The sequence below is a fragment of the Salvelinus namaycush genome, chromosome 38 (assembly GCF_016432855.1).
Source record: "Salvelinus namaycush isolate Seneca chromosome 38, SaNama_1.0, whole genome shotgun sequence".
Classification (NCBI taxonomy): Eukaryota; Metazoa; Chordata; class Actinopteri; order Salmoniformes; family Salmonidae; genus Salvelinus; species Salvelinus namaycush.
The window spans coordinates 15,707,061-15,721,540 of record NC_052344.1 but is presented as its reverse complement, the minus strand read 5'-3'; the positions used below and the strand labels follow the sequence as shown (position 1 = coordinate 15,721,540).

Below are 14,480 nucleotides of genomic sequence, written 5' to 3'. Positions count from 1 at the left end.
CCCTCTAGTGTGTGTTATATCACTCATTATTTCTGGTTGGTACACTACACACACCTGAGTTTCTACCTGGATGCAAAGGGAAATGTGATAGTTCTGGTTTTGGTTTCATTTCCTGGAATATGAAAACTTAACTGTGGGTGGAGTTTTAGTCTGTATCATGCCTTTATAACCAGTATAACCTGCCCCTTTAGCCACAACTCAGTCAACCTGCTTGATGGATTCTAGCCTTAACCAAGACAGAATAACACACTGAGTGATACATTATAATGGCAGCCAGCTTGTCTCTCCTGGAGAAACACCTCTCTTGTCCCGTGTGTTGTGACATATTCAGCAACCCTGTCGTCCTCAAATGCAGCCACAGCTTCTGTGAGGAGTGTCTCCGGAAATACTGGAAGGACTTGGAGATTTTCCTGTGTCCTGTATGCAGGAAAGTGTGTTCTTCTGAAGAACCGAGCCAAAGTTTGGTATTAAAGAGTCTCTGTGAATCGTTCCAGAGAGGGAGTGAAAACGAGAAAGGATCTCAGGATATCTGCCAGCTGCATGGAGAGAAACTCAAACTCTTCTGTTTTGATGACAAACAGCCCATCTGTGTTGTCTGTCATACATCAAAGAAACATAAAGGCCATGACTGCTATCCCATTGAGGAGGCTATACCTGATTTGAAGGTGAGACAGATTTATAAACATGTTTGCCTTTATTTAACTGATAATTGTGTGATTTGATTTGTTAACTTTGCCTTTGTTTAAAGACAAATGGATCCCTCTGTGACTGAATAAAGACATGACTAGCTGAGTACTGTACAATGAACGCCTAACTGACTCAGTTTTGTGTCATCTACATAAATGTTTAGCAAGGTTGACAAATTTCACTTCTTATGTCATTCTAGAGTGAAATCAAGACTCCTTTGCAGAACAAATTGGAAAGAATGACCACCGCCAAACTGGAAGATGAAAACTGTGTGGAACACTTAATGGTAGTTCACAGTAATACATATTTTCTAGTAAGGATGCAGTCCATTCGGAAAGTATTCAGACCCCTTGACTTTTTACAAATGTTGTTACGTTACAGTCTTATTCTAAAATTGATTCAATTGTTTTTTTCCCTCATAAATCTACACACAATACCCCATAATGACAAAGCAAAAACAGGTTTTTAGAAATGTTGGCAAATGTATTAAACATTTTAAACTGAAATATCACATTTACATAAGTACTCAAACCCTTTACTCAGTACTTTGTTGAAGCACCTTTGGCAGCGATTACAGCCTCAAGTCTTCTTGGGTATGATGCTACAAGCTTGGCGCACCTGCATTTGGGGATTTTCTCCCATTCTTCTCTGCAGATCCTCTCAAGCTCTGTCAGGTTGGATGGGGAGCGTCGCTGCACAGCTATTTTCCGGTCTCTCCAGAGATGTTGGATTGGGTTCAACTCCGGGCTCTGGCTGGTTCACTCAAGGACATTCAGAGACATTTCCCGGCTGTGTGCTTAGGGTCGTTGTCCTGTTGGAAGGTGAACCATCAGCCCAGTCCGAGGTCCCACTCTGGAGCAGGTTTTCATCAAGGATCTTTCTGTACTTTGCTTCGTTCATCTTTCCCTCGATCCTGACTAGTCTCCCAGTACCTGCCGCTGAAAAACATCCCCACAGCATGATGCTGCCACCACCATGCTTCACCGTAGGGATGGTATTGGCCAGGTGATGAGCGGTGCCAGGTTTCCTCTAGACGTGACGCTTGGCATTCAGGCCAAAGAGTTTAATCTTGGTTTACTCAGACCAGAGAATTCTGTTTCTCATGGTCTGAGAGTCTTTTAGTTCCCTTGTCGCAAACTCCAAGCTGGCTATCATGTGCCTTTAACTGGCTTCTGTCTGGCCACTCTACCATAATCAGGCCATGGCCTGATTGGAGGATTGCTGTAGAGATGGTTTTCTTTCTGGAAGGTTCTCCCATCTCCACAGAGGAACTCTGGAGCTCTGTCAGAGTGACCATCGGGTTCTTGTTCACCTCCCTGACCAAGGCCCTTCTCCCCCTATTGCTCAGTTTGGCCGGGCAGCCAGCTTTAGGAAGATTATTGGTGGTTCCAAACTTCTTCCATTTAAGAATGATGGAGGGCACTGTGTTCTTGGGCACCTTCAATGCTGCAGAAATGTCTTGGTATCCTTCCCCAGATCTGTGCCGCGACACAATCCTGTCTCGAAGCTCTACGGACAATTCCTTCAACCTCGTGGCTTGGTTTTTTCTCTGACATGCACTGTCAACTGTGGGACCGTATATAGACAGGTGTGTGCCTTCACAAATCATGTCCAATCAATTGAATTGACCACAGGTGGACTACAATCAAGCTGGAGAAACATCTCAAGGATGGAAACAGGATGCACCTGAGCGTAATTCCGAATCTCATAGCAAAGGGTCTGAATACTTATGTAAATAAGGTATTTCTGTTTTATAATACATTTGCAAACATTTCTAAAAACAATTATTTAATACATTTTAGAATAAGGCTGTAATGTAACGTGGAAAAAGTAAAGGGGTCTGTATACTTTCCAAATGCACTGTATAAACACTTGAACAGTGTTAAAAGGGATAGTTTACACAATTTATAAAATTACACATTGGTTACCTTACCCTGTAAGCAGTTTATGGACAAGGTATGACAGCAATCCATGCTTTGATTTAGATTTAGTTTTGATTTAGCACTGTTATAAAGGAATTAGCATTTGTGGCACAAATTCCATTCAAATCATGGGACCGATATTAGCATTTGTCCTGTCCAAATCAATCCGAATATATCTCAAATTGATTTTGAAGCTCAACAAAGTCAGTTATAGATGTTTTGAAGATGATGCGCCAAAAATTATAATATCGGTCCCATGATTTGAATGGGATTTATTCCACAAATTATGAAATGTTAGCATGTGGAAACAGTGCCAGAGAAACTAAAACAAAGCATGGATTGCTGTCATACTTTGTCCATAGACTGCTTATGTAACAGTATAACTTTAAACCGTCCCCTCGCCCCGACACGGGCGCGAACCAGGGACCCTCTGCACACATCAACAACTGACACCCACGAAGCGTCGTCACCCATCGCTCCACAAAAGCCACGGCCCTTGCAGAGCAAGGGGCAACACTACTTCTAGGTTTCAGAGCAAGTGACGTAACTGATTGAAATGCTAGTAGCGCGTACCCGCTAACTAGCTAGCCATTTCACATCCGTTACACTTACAGGGTAAAGAAACCAATATGTAAATGTGTAATTTGGGTGAACTATCCTTTTAAGTTTCCTTCTTGTCTATGCTAGGTCCAGGGCCAACTTGGAGAGGAGCAGATAAGGGGGGTGTTTAAGACATTTTACCAGTTCCTAGAAGAAGAAGAGGCTGCCAGGATAGCTGCTCTGAAAAAGGAACAACAGCTGAAATATGAAGTGATGAGAGAAAGAATGGAGAAGTTGACCAAGAATATCTCAATGCTTTCTGAAACTATTGGAGTTATCAAAAAGGACATGGAGACTGATGATATCACATTCCTGCAGGTATGTGTGCCAGTATTACTTAATGTATGTAAATTGTTGGTGAATACAATTGTTTCACAACTGTCGATGAACACACCTGTAAGCTATGAGGCAGATAAGCATATTTGCAATGATTGACAGGTTTATGGCCTTTTATTTCACAGCCACCTCATACTATAACAGTGTCATTTTCCCCTGTTATTTTTATAGAACTACGAAGCCATACTTATCAGGTAAGTCCCATTTTCTTTTATCTCCATACTTTTCCATTCCATTGAATGGAATCACTAATGTTTAATTATTACCCTAGAGCCGACTGCACACCTCCATACACTGCTGCAAATGCTGAAATGGGGCCAGGAGCATTCATTGACATGGCCAAGCATGTTGGATGTCTGACGTTCAAAGTCTGGAACAGTCTGATTAAGATTGTTGACTACAGTAAGTCCAGGGTATTTCACAATTCATTTCACCAACTCTCCAACATTTGTGAACAGAATATATCTTTCAATAGTTCTGTGAAATGGTTTATCTGTCTCCTTAGATCCTGTAACCATGGATCCAAACACAGTGTCCACAAAGCTCATCCTCACTGATAACCTCACCACTGTGATGTGCTGTGTGGAAAAGCAGAGTCTTCCAGACAATCCTGAGAGGTTTCATGTAGGAGTGTTGGGGTCTGAGGGCTTCAATAAAGGCAACCATTTTTGGGACGTTGAGGTAGGAGACAGCGATAACTGGTCTCTGGGAGTAGCCAAAGAGTCCATTGAGCGGAAGAAGCTAGTAAAACTGGATCCTGAGAGTGGATTGTGGACCATCAGATATATTAATGGGAAATACAGAGCAGGTGTGAAATCCCGCAAAGAGATCAAGGTAGATGAATGTCCACAAGTGATCCGAGTATGTCTGGACTGTGACAAGGGGGAGGTGACATTCTCCGACCCCACTATGAGCAATACTCTGTACACCTTCAAACACACATTTACTGGAAAGCTGTTCCCATACTTTAGTATAGGAAGTCTTAAAAGCCCACTGCGCCTTTGTAAGAGACCCCACACTAAGTTAACTTTGACGTGAGCTGGGGCACGAGGCAAATCTGCTCATTGGCCACTGCACTGCGGATTCCCTCTGCTCCAGCCTCTCCAACCTAATGTGTGTTTGTGTATGTGTGTGTGTATATTGGAGGGGTTGTGGGGAAAAGCAGAAGATACAAAAAAGCAGAAAAGACAGGTTAAAAGTAAATGGGATTTACTGTAGGACTATTTTCAGACTAGAGTTGAAATGATGTAACATATAATAGCAGCATATCTCATTGTATGACCATGTATGTATAGTTATACACTATTAAGCAATACTACGATGTCTTCACCATCAGTAAGTAACGATCTACAATGTAGTTTTACAATTAGTTTCACAGTAATAACCTTTTCTCTTTGCAATGTCTGGACACTTACTGACATTTAGTGGTAAAGTACTGTTCTCACAACACAGGTACTAATAGGCACATCACTAGTTTGATAAATAACAAAAAGGTCACTCTAGTCTGTACAGTGTATTTCCTAATAGATATTGGAAAGGTGACAGCTGCATATTTACTATATATATATATATATATATATATATATATATATATATATATATGTATTATATGATATGGGTAAAAGCTGCTATGACAAGATAAGACTTATTAATACATGGCTGTGTTAGATCACTCATTATTGTTGGTTGGAACACTACACACATCTGGGTTCCTGCCAGGACACAGAGGGAAATGTGATAGTTCTGGTTCAGTTTTCTGGAATATGAAAACTTAACTGTGGTTGGAGTTTTAGTCTGTATCATGCCTTTATAACCAGTATAACCTGCCCCTTGCGCCACAACATAGTCAACCTGCTTGATGGATTCTAGCCTTAACCAAGACAGAATAGCACACAGAGTGATACATTATAATGGCAGCCAGCTTGTCTCTCCTGGAGAAACACCTCTCTTGTCCCGTGTGTTGTGACATAAATAAAACTCTTACTGACAGTTGTGGCTGCTTTTCGTGATGTATTGTTGTCTCTACCTTCTTGCCCTTTATGTTGTTGTCTGTGCCCAGTAATGTTTGTACCATGTTTTGTGCTGCTACCATGTGTTGCTATCATGTTGTTGTCATGTTGTGTTGCTGCCTTGCTATGTTGTTGTCTTAGGTCTCTCTTTATGTACTGTTGTGTTGTCTCTCTTGTTGTGATGTGTGTTTTGTCCTATATATATATATATATCAGTGCTGTTGTAAATGGAGTGTAACATGTATGTAGTAGGGATGAAATGGGACTTAATTTACCAAAATATATATATTTATCCCAGCCCCTGTCCCCGCAGGAGGCCTTTTGCCTTTTGGTAGGCCGTCATTGTAAATAAGAATGTATTCTTAACTGACTTGCCTAGTTAAATAAAGGTTAAATAAAAAATAAATATTCAGCAACCTTGTCATCCTCAAATGCAGCCATAGCTTCTGTGAGGAGTGTCTATAGAAATACTGGAAGGATATGGACAATCTGCTGTGTCCTGTATGCAGGAACGAGTGTTCTATTGATGAACCTAGCTTAAGTTTGGCCTTAAAGAGTCTCTGTGAATCGTTGCAGAGAGGGAGTGAAAATGAGAAAGTATCTCAGGACAATTGCCAGCAACATGGAACTCTTCTGTTTTGATGTGTTGTCTGACACGTCAAAGAAACGTGAAGGCCATGACTGCTGTCCCATTGAGGAGGCTCTGCCTGATTTGAAGGTCAGTTTGTGAAAGTATCTGTTCACTTTGCTTTTATTTGAACTGGTCATTTAAATCACATTATGTGACTGAGTAGATAGTGACTGGCTGGATTAAAAGACTGGTCTGTGTAACATACATTTACCAGGTTTACAATAATCACTTTTCATTTATTTTTAGAGAGAAATCCAACGTGTGAGTTCCACTTTGAAGAAGGAATTAGTAAACATGAACACAGCCAAGATGTACCATCCAACCTGGGAAGAGCATATACAGGTATCTGTCATTAAAAAAATATGTTTTTAAATGTAGAAACATTTGAGCAGTGTTCAAGTTTAATCTTGTCTATTATGGTCAAGTCCAGTGTGTAGAGGAGCAGATAAGGGGGAGTTTAAGAAACTCCACCAGTTCCCGGAACAGGAAGAGACAGCCAGGATAGCTGCCCTGAGAAAGGAAGAGCAACAGAAATGTCAAGTGATGCGAGAAAGAGCTGAGCCGTTGACCAAGCAGATTTCAACCATAATAGAGACTATTCAAATGATCAAGGAAATGGAAGTTGACAATATCACATTCCTTCAGGTAAGGGTAAAGACTTTTTAAATAACAAAGATGTAAATTCCCAACATGAGCTCATGAACTCACTGCAAAAACGAATGTTCGTCCAAAAGACGCAAGTTTATGCCTTGAAATTCTCAACCAGGAAATTGCTGGTGAATGATTTCACAACTGTAAATTAGTTATTTCTCTGTGAGTTTTTTCTCAATTATCTCATTGTCATCTGATATAACATAGTGAAATATGTCCTTCTTTTTGTAGAATTACAAGGCCATACTTAATAGGTATGTCGTAAATTAAGTCCCATTTCATCCCTACTACATACGTTACACTCCATTTACAACCGCACTGATGTTTACTTATTCCCATAGAGCCGAATCCACAGCAACAGACACTGCAGATGCTGAGATAGTGTCAGGAGCATTCATTGACATAGCCAAGCATGTGGGATCTCTGAAATTCAAGGTCTGGAAGAAGACGCTTCGGATCGTTTACTATAGAAAGTCCAAGTTTTTCACAAATGTTGTTTTTTAATATCTTACTGTAGCAAATAAGGCCACAATACTTTGGAAATAAATGTATTTTTTCAATAGTTATTTGAAATAGTTTTATCTCCCATTACACCCACACACTTCAGTATTAAAGTACAATATTAAAGTACAATGAACTTTCCCCTTAAGCTTCAGTAACCATGGATCCAAACAGTGTCTGCAAGGCTCATACTGACTCATGACCTGACCACTGTGACATACAGTGAGGAGAGGCAGAACCTTCCAGAAAATCCTGAGAGGCTAAAAATGGGAGTGTTGGGTTCTGAAGGGTACAGTAAAGGCAGACATTTTTGGGATGTAGAGGTAGGAGAAAGTGATAACTGGACCCTGGGAGTAGACAAAGAGTCCATTGTGTGCAACAAGTCACTCAAAATGTAGATTGTGGAGCATCAGATATATAGAGTATGTGTTGTCACAAGCCGGCTCATAGCCTGTGACAAAAATGAGGGGACACGAACAACAGGTATAGGCCAATTAAAAGTGTTCTTTATTATAAACAAAACTATTAACTTTAACTAAGAAAAAGGAATGAGGTGTGGAAGTATCATAATGTAAGGTGTATGTAAAGTGCATGGATGCGTGAATATGTATGCGTGAATGCGTGAATGTGTGTGTGTGTGTGTGTGTGTGTGTGTGTGTGTGTGTGTGTGTGTGTGTGTGTGTGTGTGTGTGTGTGTGTGTGTGTGTGTGTGTGTGTGTGTGTGTGTGCATGACTGAATGAAAACTATGCAAAACTACAAAGGAACAAACAAAACATGATCATACCTGGAGGAGCAGAGAGAGAGAGAGAGGTGATTAGTGAAACAGTTTATAAATACCCTGAGCCCAGGTGACTCCAATCACTAACGACCCTCCTCTGCCTGCAGGAGGAACCGCCCCCTGCACTGCAGAGGAGGAGCCGTGACAGTGTAAACCCAGACATCCAGATCAAGTTGGATGAGAGCCCACGAGTGATCAGAGTACATCTGGACTGTGACAAGGGGGAGCTGACATTCTGCGATCCCACTAAGAGCACTACTATGTACACCTTCAATGATACATTCACTGAAAAAGTGTTCCCATACTTTTACAGTACCAATCAATTGGTCCCACTGCGCCTTTTGTCAGTTAGCCCCAACGTTGGGCAGAATATAAACATGAGTGGAGACAGGTTGCTAAGTTTATAATAAGTGGGGACAAATATCTACTAACATGTTAATTAGTTGATGTATCAACTGGAGGGACCCCATTGTGTGAACTTTAGTTGAATCCAGCTCCATGTAAATAGCTGTAAGACCTCAACACAGAGCATACTATGGGTATAAGTAGTATAATTTAATTGATGCCAATAGAATGCATATATACCTTCTGTATGGTAACACCTGTCTATCTCATAATGCTTGTACAAGTGTTTAAAACAGTTGTTACAGTATGTAAAATATGTAAAGTACAGTCAATTATCTAAATAAATATTAAAAGTTTCTATTGCATTTCATGTTGTGCTTTTCTATTTAACTGAATGTACCTTCTTAATTATTTAAGTGGGTTTAGCTCATTTAATTCATTAACACGTTAGAAAATAAAGTTTTAATTTGCTACCATTGCAAATATTCACCACTAGATGGGGATCTCCAACAACCGGTATACAGTAGAGACCACTGTTGCTCAATGCCACACTGTAAAATGGGCCTATAGTCAACGAGTGGGCCTACAACAAAAACGTAAATATCAATGGAGTAAATACATCCCACGGCTATGACATTAACATTCAAATAGTAGTTGATTTATATGATGTATTTGTAGTGCTCATGGCTTGACAACTCATTAGTGAAACATTACATTTAATATATATAAATAAGTTGTTTACAAAGTCAACAATGACAACAAACACAAACAATGGAGTAACAGTCTAGTACCACCAAATAATGAAACCAATGTGAGCACAAAGTGGAACTGGTGGTAAAGCGTTAAAGAATGGTCTGCCTGGCTCCACCCCGATAAGGATGTGTCACACCATAACAGGAAGAAGGAGGTCATAACAGGTCTTGGCGTCGCAGATAAAACAAGGAGCTAGTTACGTGTGTTTGGTTGCTTTCTCCTGTAGACGTGTCTTGGATATCAGGCGAGTGTCAATGTAACTTGTTCTATTAAAGCACTCCCAAACTAAACATCGACTTGTCCTAGGACCTAGGCAGTAAGTATGGCCATTTTGAAGTTCAGACAGTATGTTGTTGAGCCCAAATATTTAGTTGGGTAAAGTTAAAGTAAATACTGTACCTTACAGAGGCCATTAGTTAACTAGAACACAAAACAAGGGCTCGCTCTGTGTTTGTCTAATGCCTGCAGCTCTGTGCGTCCCTTTGCCCTACATACCCTTCCAGAGGAAGAGTCACTTTCGTGTGAAGGCATGGCCGCTCGATTCTCTTTCCCAGAGAAGGACCTCTGTTGCCCTGTGTGCTGTGACATCTTCAGGGACCCTGTGGTCCTCAAGTGCAGCCACAGTTTCTGTGCAGCCTGCCTGCTGCAGTACTGGTCTGGCAAGGGCTCAGCCCGGGGCTGCCCTCTCTGTAGAAGGGAGTTTGTGGACAAGCCGGTGGCCAGCCTCACCCTGAAGAACCTGTGTGACTCCTACATCCAGGAGAGTGGAGCGCTTGGGCCTACAGGGGAGCTGTGTGAACCGGGTGAGCTGTGCTCCCTTCACGGGGAGAGGCTGAAGCTGTTCTGTCTGCAGGACAAGGAGCCCATCTGTGTGGTCTGTCACACCTCCAGGAAACATAAAAACCACGAGTGCTGCCCGGTGGGAGAGGCTATAGGCGACATAAAGGTAATCTGGTGTTATGATAGACAGCCTTATAAATATAAATTGAGTTCTCTAGCTAGCATTTTATGAGTTCAGAGGTGAACATGAAGGTAAAGGGGAAAATGCTGTGAGTTTGATCTAATCTGTTTTATGGCTTCTGCAACTGTTTGCCTTTGAAGAACGGATATGTTTTGTTGACTCTATTCTTAGTCCAATTGTCTTTTTAATGTACTTTGTAGGAGGAGATGAAGTCTGTGCTTACTTGTTTGCAAGAGAAGACGGAGGCTTTTGACAAAATGAAGCAAAACTATGAAAATAGTGACACACATTCAGGTGGTGTTGGTGGTTGGCCATAGTATGAAATAACATTTGAGAGAGTTTGATTTAACACACAATCCTAACAAAGGTCTCATTTCAGGTCCAGGCCCGGTTTGTGGCAAAGAGGATTCATGAGGAGTTTGAGACACTCCACCATTTCCTCCAAGCTGAAGAGGCTGCTAGGCTTACAGCTCTGAAAAAGGAGGAGGAGAGTAAGAGTGAGATGTTGAGGCAGAGTATGAGGGAGATGGACAGAACCCTGGCCTCTCTCTCTGACACAATCAGAGCCGTGGAGGAGGAGATGGCTGAGGAGGATACTTTTTTTCTCCAGAAATGCAAGCAGACAATGAGAAGGTGAGTACATTACAACCCCTGGTGGTTTCACTGTCTACAGACCATTACATGATGAGTACTAACTCCTACTTGTTCTGGCTGTATAGTGCTCCGTGCAGCACACTGCAGGACCCAGATATGGTCTCTGGAGCACTCATCGATGTGGCTAAGTACCTGGGCTCACTTCAATACAAAGTGTGGGAGAAGATGCAAGGGATTGTTAAATACAGTGAGTACTGAGTACTAACTGCAGAGTGTTGAACATTACTTGGTGTCAAGACTAGTCTATTTCATTACATGATAGACTGAAACCTTAACTTTTTAAGCACTTAAAGTTCTTCTTAATGTGTATTGACACAGCAATTAGTGGTGAGAACCACTACATCATGGTAACTGGATATACTTTCTCCTCAGCGCCAGTGACTCTGGACCCCAACACGGCTGCCCCCTGGCTCCTGCTGTCTGAAGACCTCAACAGTGTGAGGGACAGCGACGACAAACAGAAGCTTCCAGACAACCCCGAGAGGTTTGACCCTGACACAGGCGTACTGGGCTCTGAGGGCTTCAGCTCAGGAAAGCATGTCTGGGACGTGGAGGTTGGAGAGAACCGCGCCTGGGTCCTCGGTGTAGCCAAAGAGTCCATCCAGAGGAAAGACAAGGTCTCCTCCGTACTGAAGAATGGATACCTGTCCGTGTACTTTTACCACAAGATGTACTTTGCAGGGACCTCACCCCTGACGCGACTCAATCTGAAGAAGAGCCCTCGGAGGATCAGAGTGCAGCTAGACTGGGAGAAGGGGAGAGTGTGCTTCTCTGACCCAGCTGACAACACGCAGATCTACACTTTCAAACACACCTTTTCTGAGAGGGTCTTCCCCTATTTCTGGGTTGGCTGTAATCAGTGTCCTCTGAGGATTGAGCCATTAGAGGTCTCAGTGAAATTTGTAGTTTACACCTGAGAATGTGTTGGCGCATGATGTGTTATGGAATTTTCTGGCTCTAAGGTGTCTTTCTTGATGTTGATTTTATGTCATGAGAAACATCTAATGGATAAATAATATTTAAATATCTGCCACTCGTTGCCTTTAAATTAACACTTACATTTGATTTAATGGACACTTGTTGACATTTTATTGTGTAGTATGGAATAAAAGTTTAGCTTTCTGTGTGGAATAAAACTAAATAAAAATGGAACATCAGACTTGCTGTGGTGATATTTTATTAGAAAATATTAAGATAAACTAGTATTTGTGTGCAGTCGTCATCAATTTCAAATAGTTGGGCTAAACCATTCCTGTAATAACACCGTCAAATGGTATCCCCTGAAATCTACAAACGATCCTCCTGTAAGAATATTGTTTGAAGACGACTTCCAGATCTGTTTTAGGCTTAAATATAAATGTCTTATTTAGTTACTCACCAATCAATAATTTTTTTCGAGTAAAACGTGGACAGATTCATTAAGCCTGAAACACTGCAAGTTAACAGGTAAAAAGTAAGTTCATGTTCTGTTTTTGCATCATGCGATGCAAGTCATTTAGCTAGTAAGAAACACGACGAAAAGCATCGGCAACGTCTCAAGCATTCCTATTAATTAGTACCTTTTCATTAAATGTCTACAGGATATATCTATAAGCGTTTTTAGGATTCCAGCAAGTTGGATTTTTGTTAGGTGATAAGTGTTGCTTTTAAAATGATTTGGCTTTTGTTTTGTCAGAGACTCGGGATAGGATTGGGACATGTATTTAGACCTTCATGTACCGTGCTATGCCAACATAAACTGACCATTTATCCAAAAAAGATATTGAAGATGACTGACCTTTCATCAATCAAAGGGAAGAAGAGGGGACCTACAACCGTGATCACAGAGGCCTGTCCAAAGTCTCCCAAGGTCAGCTTCCTCACTCCTTCTCTACTGCTCATGGAGGTCCCTTCTGACACCAACACCAGTCTGCCAGTGTGGGACGCCATGCACTCCCAACATGTGGATGTCGTCTGGACTGTGACACCATACAGTGTCAATATCCGCTTCACTCCTCTCCCCTCCAAGTCAGGGCAGACTACTAGTGCCAGCAATACTCTTATCTGCTTTCCTGGCAAAAGCAGCAACACCACCAGGATCATCCAGTCGTCGTCAGGCACATCCTCAGCCCTAAGCCAGACCCAAATGATCATCCAACCTCTACCACAACAAATGACCCCAACCAAAATCACCCCCAGTGTGCTCCTCACCTTTCCTCAAAGCAGCACCCTCTTTCCTCAACCTGGAGCAATCACCATCTCACCTCACAAGCCCCAAAACATGACACCGGGCCCAGTCAAAACCACCTCTCTCATCCTCCCCCTGCCTGTCATCATCACCCAGCCACAGCCTGTCCACCAGCCTACCACCCCAGCCCAAACACAAGCCCAAGCCGCTAGCACTAATCAGCCCCCTGGTCCATCTAAGACAGCAGTCAGTCTGACCTTCCACACAAACACCTCCGGCGACATCCAGATCTGCGACCACTTTCTCACTTACTTCTGCAGGACGGGGAGCAACTGCAAGCAGCACCACACGCCATACCCCTTCCACTGGCAGCTGTGGTGCGTCAACAGTCACCAGTGGGTAGACTTCACCCCGCGCGCCCTGGTTAATCTAGAGAGGGCCTACTGCAATGTCAACCGGGAGGAGATTGGAGTCAAGGAAGGGTGAGTAGTACAGGTAGTAGATGTTATCCATAAAACACTGTCCATCAGTCCTAAAAATCTGTGATTTCCATGCTTGTCCCTCATAGCTCCATAAGTACTGCTGAATTTTAATCACACAATAGTTTATCAATGTATAAAATATTGCACATTTACAGAGTAAATGAAGAAGAAAAATACAGGAACTGAGACACCCACACACGGGAAGTGCCAGAGATGACATCAAGGATTTGATACCGGTCTTTTTAACGTAGCGCTACTTGCTACCACACCATAACTCTTAATGGGTTTTTTCTATGATTAGAGCTGGGAATTGGCAGGTACCTCACGATGCGATACTTAGGTGCCAATATGATATGTATTGCGTTTAGATACTGTGATTCCAAGCATATTGCTCACGATGTCTGCTCTAGAGGGACAAGAGAAAGCCATGAGAGAACAAGTTCTGACCAGCCGTGAAAATAAAAGTGCTAAAAAAAATGGTCTCCCTTTTTAAAAAGAAGATGGAGAACTATGAAGGAAAAATATTGAAATGTTGGTGCAGTTACAGTGCCTTCAGAAAGTATTCATTGACTTATTCCACATTTTGTTGTGTTACAGCCTGAATTCAAAATGGATTAAATTGATATTTTTTCTCACCCATCTACACACAATACCCCATAATGACAAAAAGTGAAAACATGTTTTGAGACATTTTTGCACATGAAAAACAGAAATATCTCATTTACATAAGTATTCACATAAGAGTCAATACATGTTAGAGTCATCTTTGGCAGCAAATTACAGCTGTGAGTCTTTCTGGACACATCTTTAAGAGCTTTGCACAACTGGATTGTACAATATTTGCACTATTTTTTTTTTTAATTCTTCAAGCTCTGTCAAGTTGGTTGTTGATCATTGCTAGACAGCCATTTTCAAGTCTTGCCATAGATTTTCAAGCCTATTTAAGGCAAAACTGTAACTATGTCACTCAGGAACATTCAATGTCGTCTTGGTCAGCAACTC

At 41.8% G+C, this 14,480-nt stretch overlaps 2 protein-coding genes across 4 annotated transcripts; both read left to right on the top strand.

Annotated features, from left to right (window-relative positions):
- Nucleotides 1-211: 211 nt before the first annotated feature.
- Nucleotides 212-5,533, top strand: LOC120032176 (zinc-binding protein A33-like). Its single transcript, XM_038978152.1, has 6 exons — nt 212-665; nt 887-973; nt 3,297-3,527; nt 3,717-3,739; nt 3,817-3,947; nt 4,051-5,533. The coding sequence occupies exons 1-6, from the start codon at nt 267-269 to the stop codon at nt 4,581-4,583; spliced, it is 1,404 nt and encodes a 467-aa protein (XP_038834080.1). The 5' UTR covers nt 212-266; the 3' UTR covers nt 4,584-5,533.
- Nucleotides 5,534-9,371: 3,838 nt separating this feature from the next.
- On the top strand, nt 9,372-11,980 carry LOC120032177 (zinc-binding protein A33-like). Of its 3 annotated transcripts, none has more exons than XM_038978156.1 (5): nt 9,372-9,530; nt 9,718-10,160; nt 10,555-10,808; nt 10,895-11,016; nt 11,202-11,980. In XM_038978156.1, the coding sequence occupies exons 2-5, from the start codon at nt 9,744-9,746 to the stop codon at nt 11,744-11,746; spliced, it is 1,338 nt and encodes a 445-aa protein (XP_038834084.1). In that variant the 5' UTR covers nt 9,372-9,530; nt 9,718-9,743; the 3' UTR covers nt 11,747-11,980. The 3 variants fall into 3 exon arrangements, with proteins under 3 accessions (XP_038834084.1, XP_038834083.1, XP_038834085.1); XM_038978155.1 differs by having other exon boundaries at nt 9,683-10,160; XM_038978157.1 differs by adding an exon at nt 10,376-10,474 and having other exon boundaries at nt 9,372-10,160; nt 10,543-10,808.
- The last annotated feature ends 2,500 nt before the right edge of the window (nt 11,981-14,480 follow it).

Bases quoted from the DNA above. Each gene is read 5' to 3' on its own strand.
- LOC120032176 (XM_038978152.1), top strand. From the start codon at position 267: ATGGCAGCCAGCTTGTCTCTCCTGGAGAAACACCTCTCTTGTCCCGTG. The intron at 666-886 runs GTGAGACAGATT...ATGTCATTCTAG, and splicing joins AGGCTATACCTGATTTGAAG to AGTGAAATCAAGACTCCTTT. The intron at 3,740-3,816 runs GTAAGTCCCATT...TTATTACCCTAG, and splicing joins TACGAAGCCATACTTATCAG to AGCCGACTGCACACCTCCAT.
- LOC120032177 (XM_038978157.1), top strand. From the start codon at position 9,744: ATGGCCGCTCGATTCTCTTTCCCAGAGAAGGACCTCTGTTGCCCTGTG. The intron at 10,161-10,375 runs GTAATCTGGTGT...TGTACTTTGTAG, and splicing joins AGGCTATAGGCGACATAAAG to GAGGAGATGAAGTCTGTGCT. The intron at 10,809-10,894 runs GTGAGTACATTA...CTGGCTGTATAG, and splicing joins TGCAAGCAGACAATGAGAAG to TGCTCCGTGCAGCACACTGC.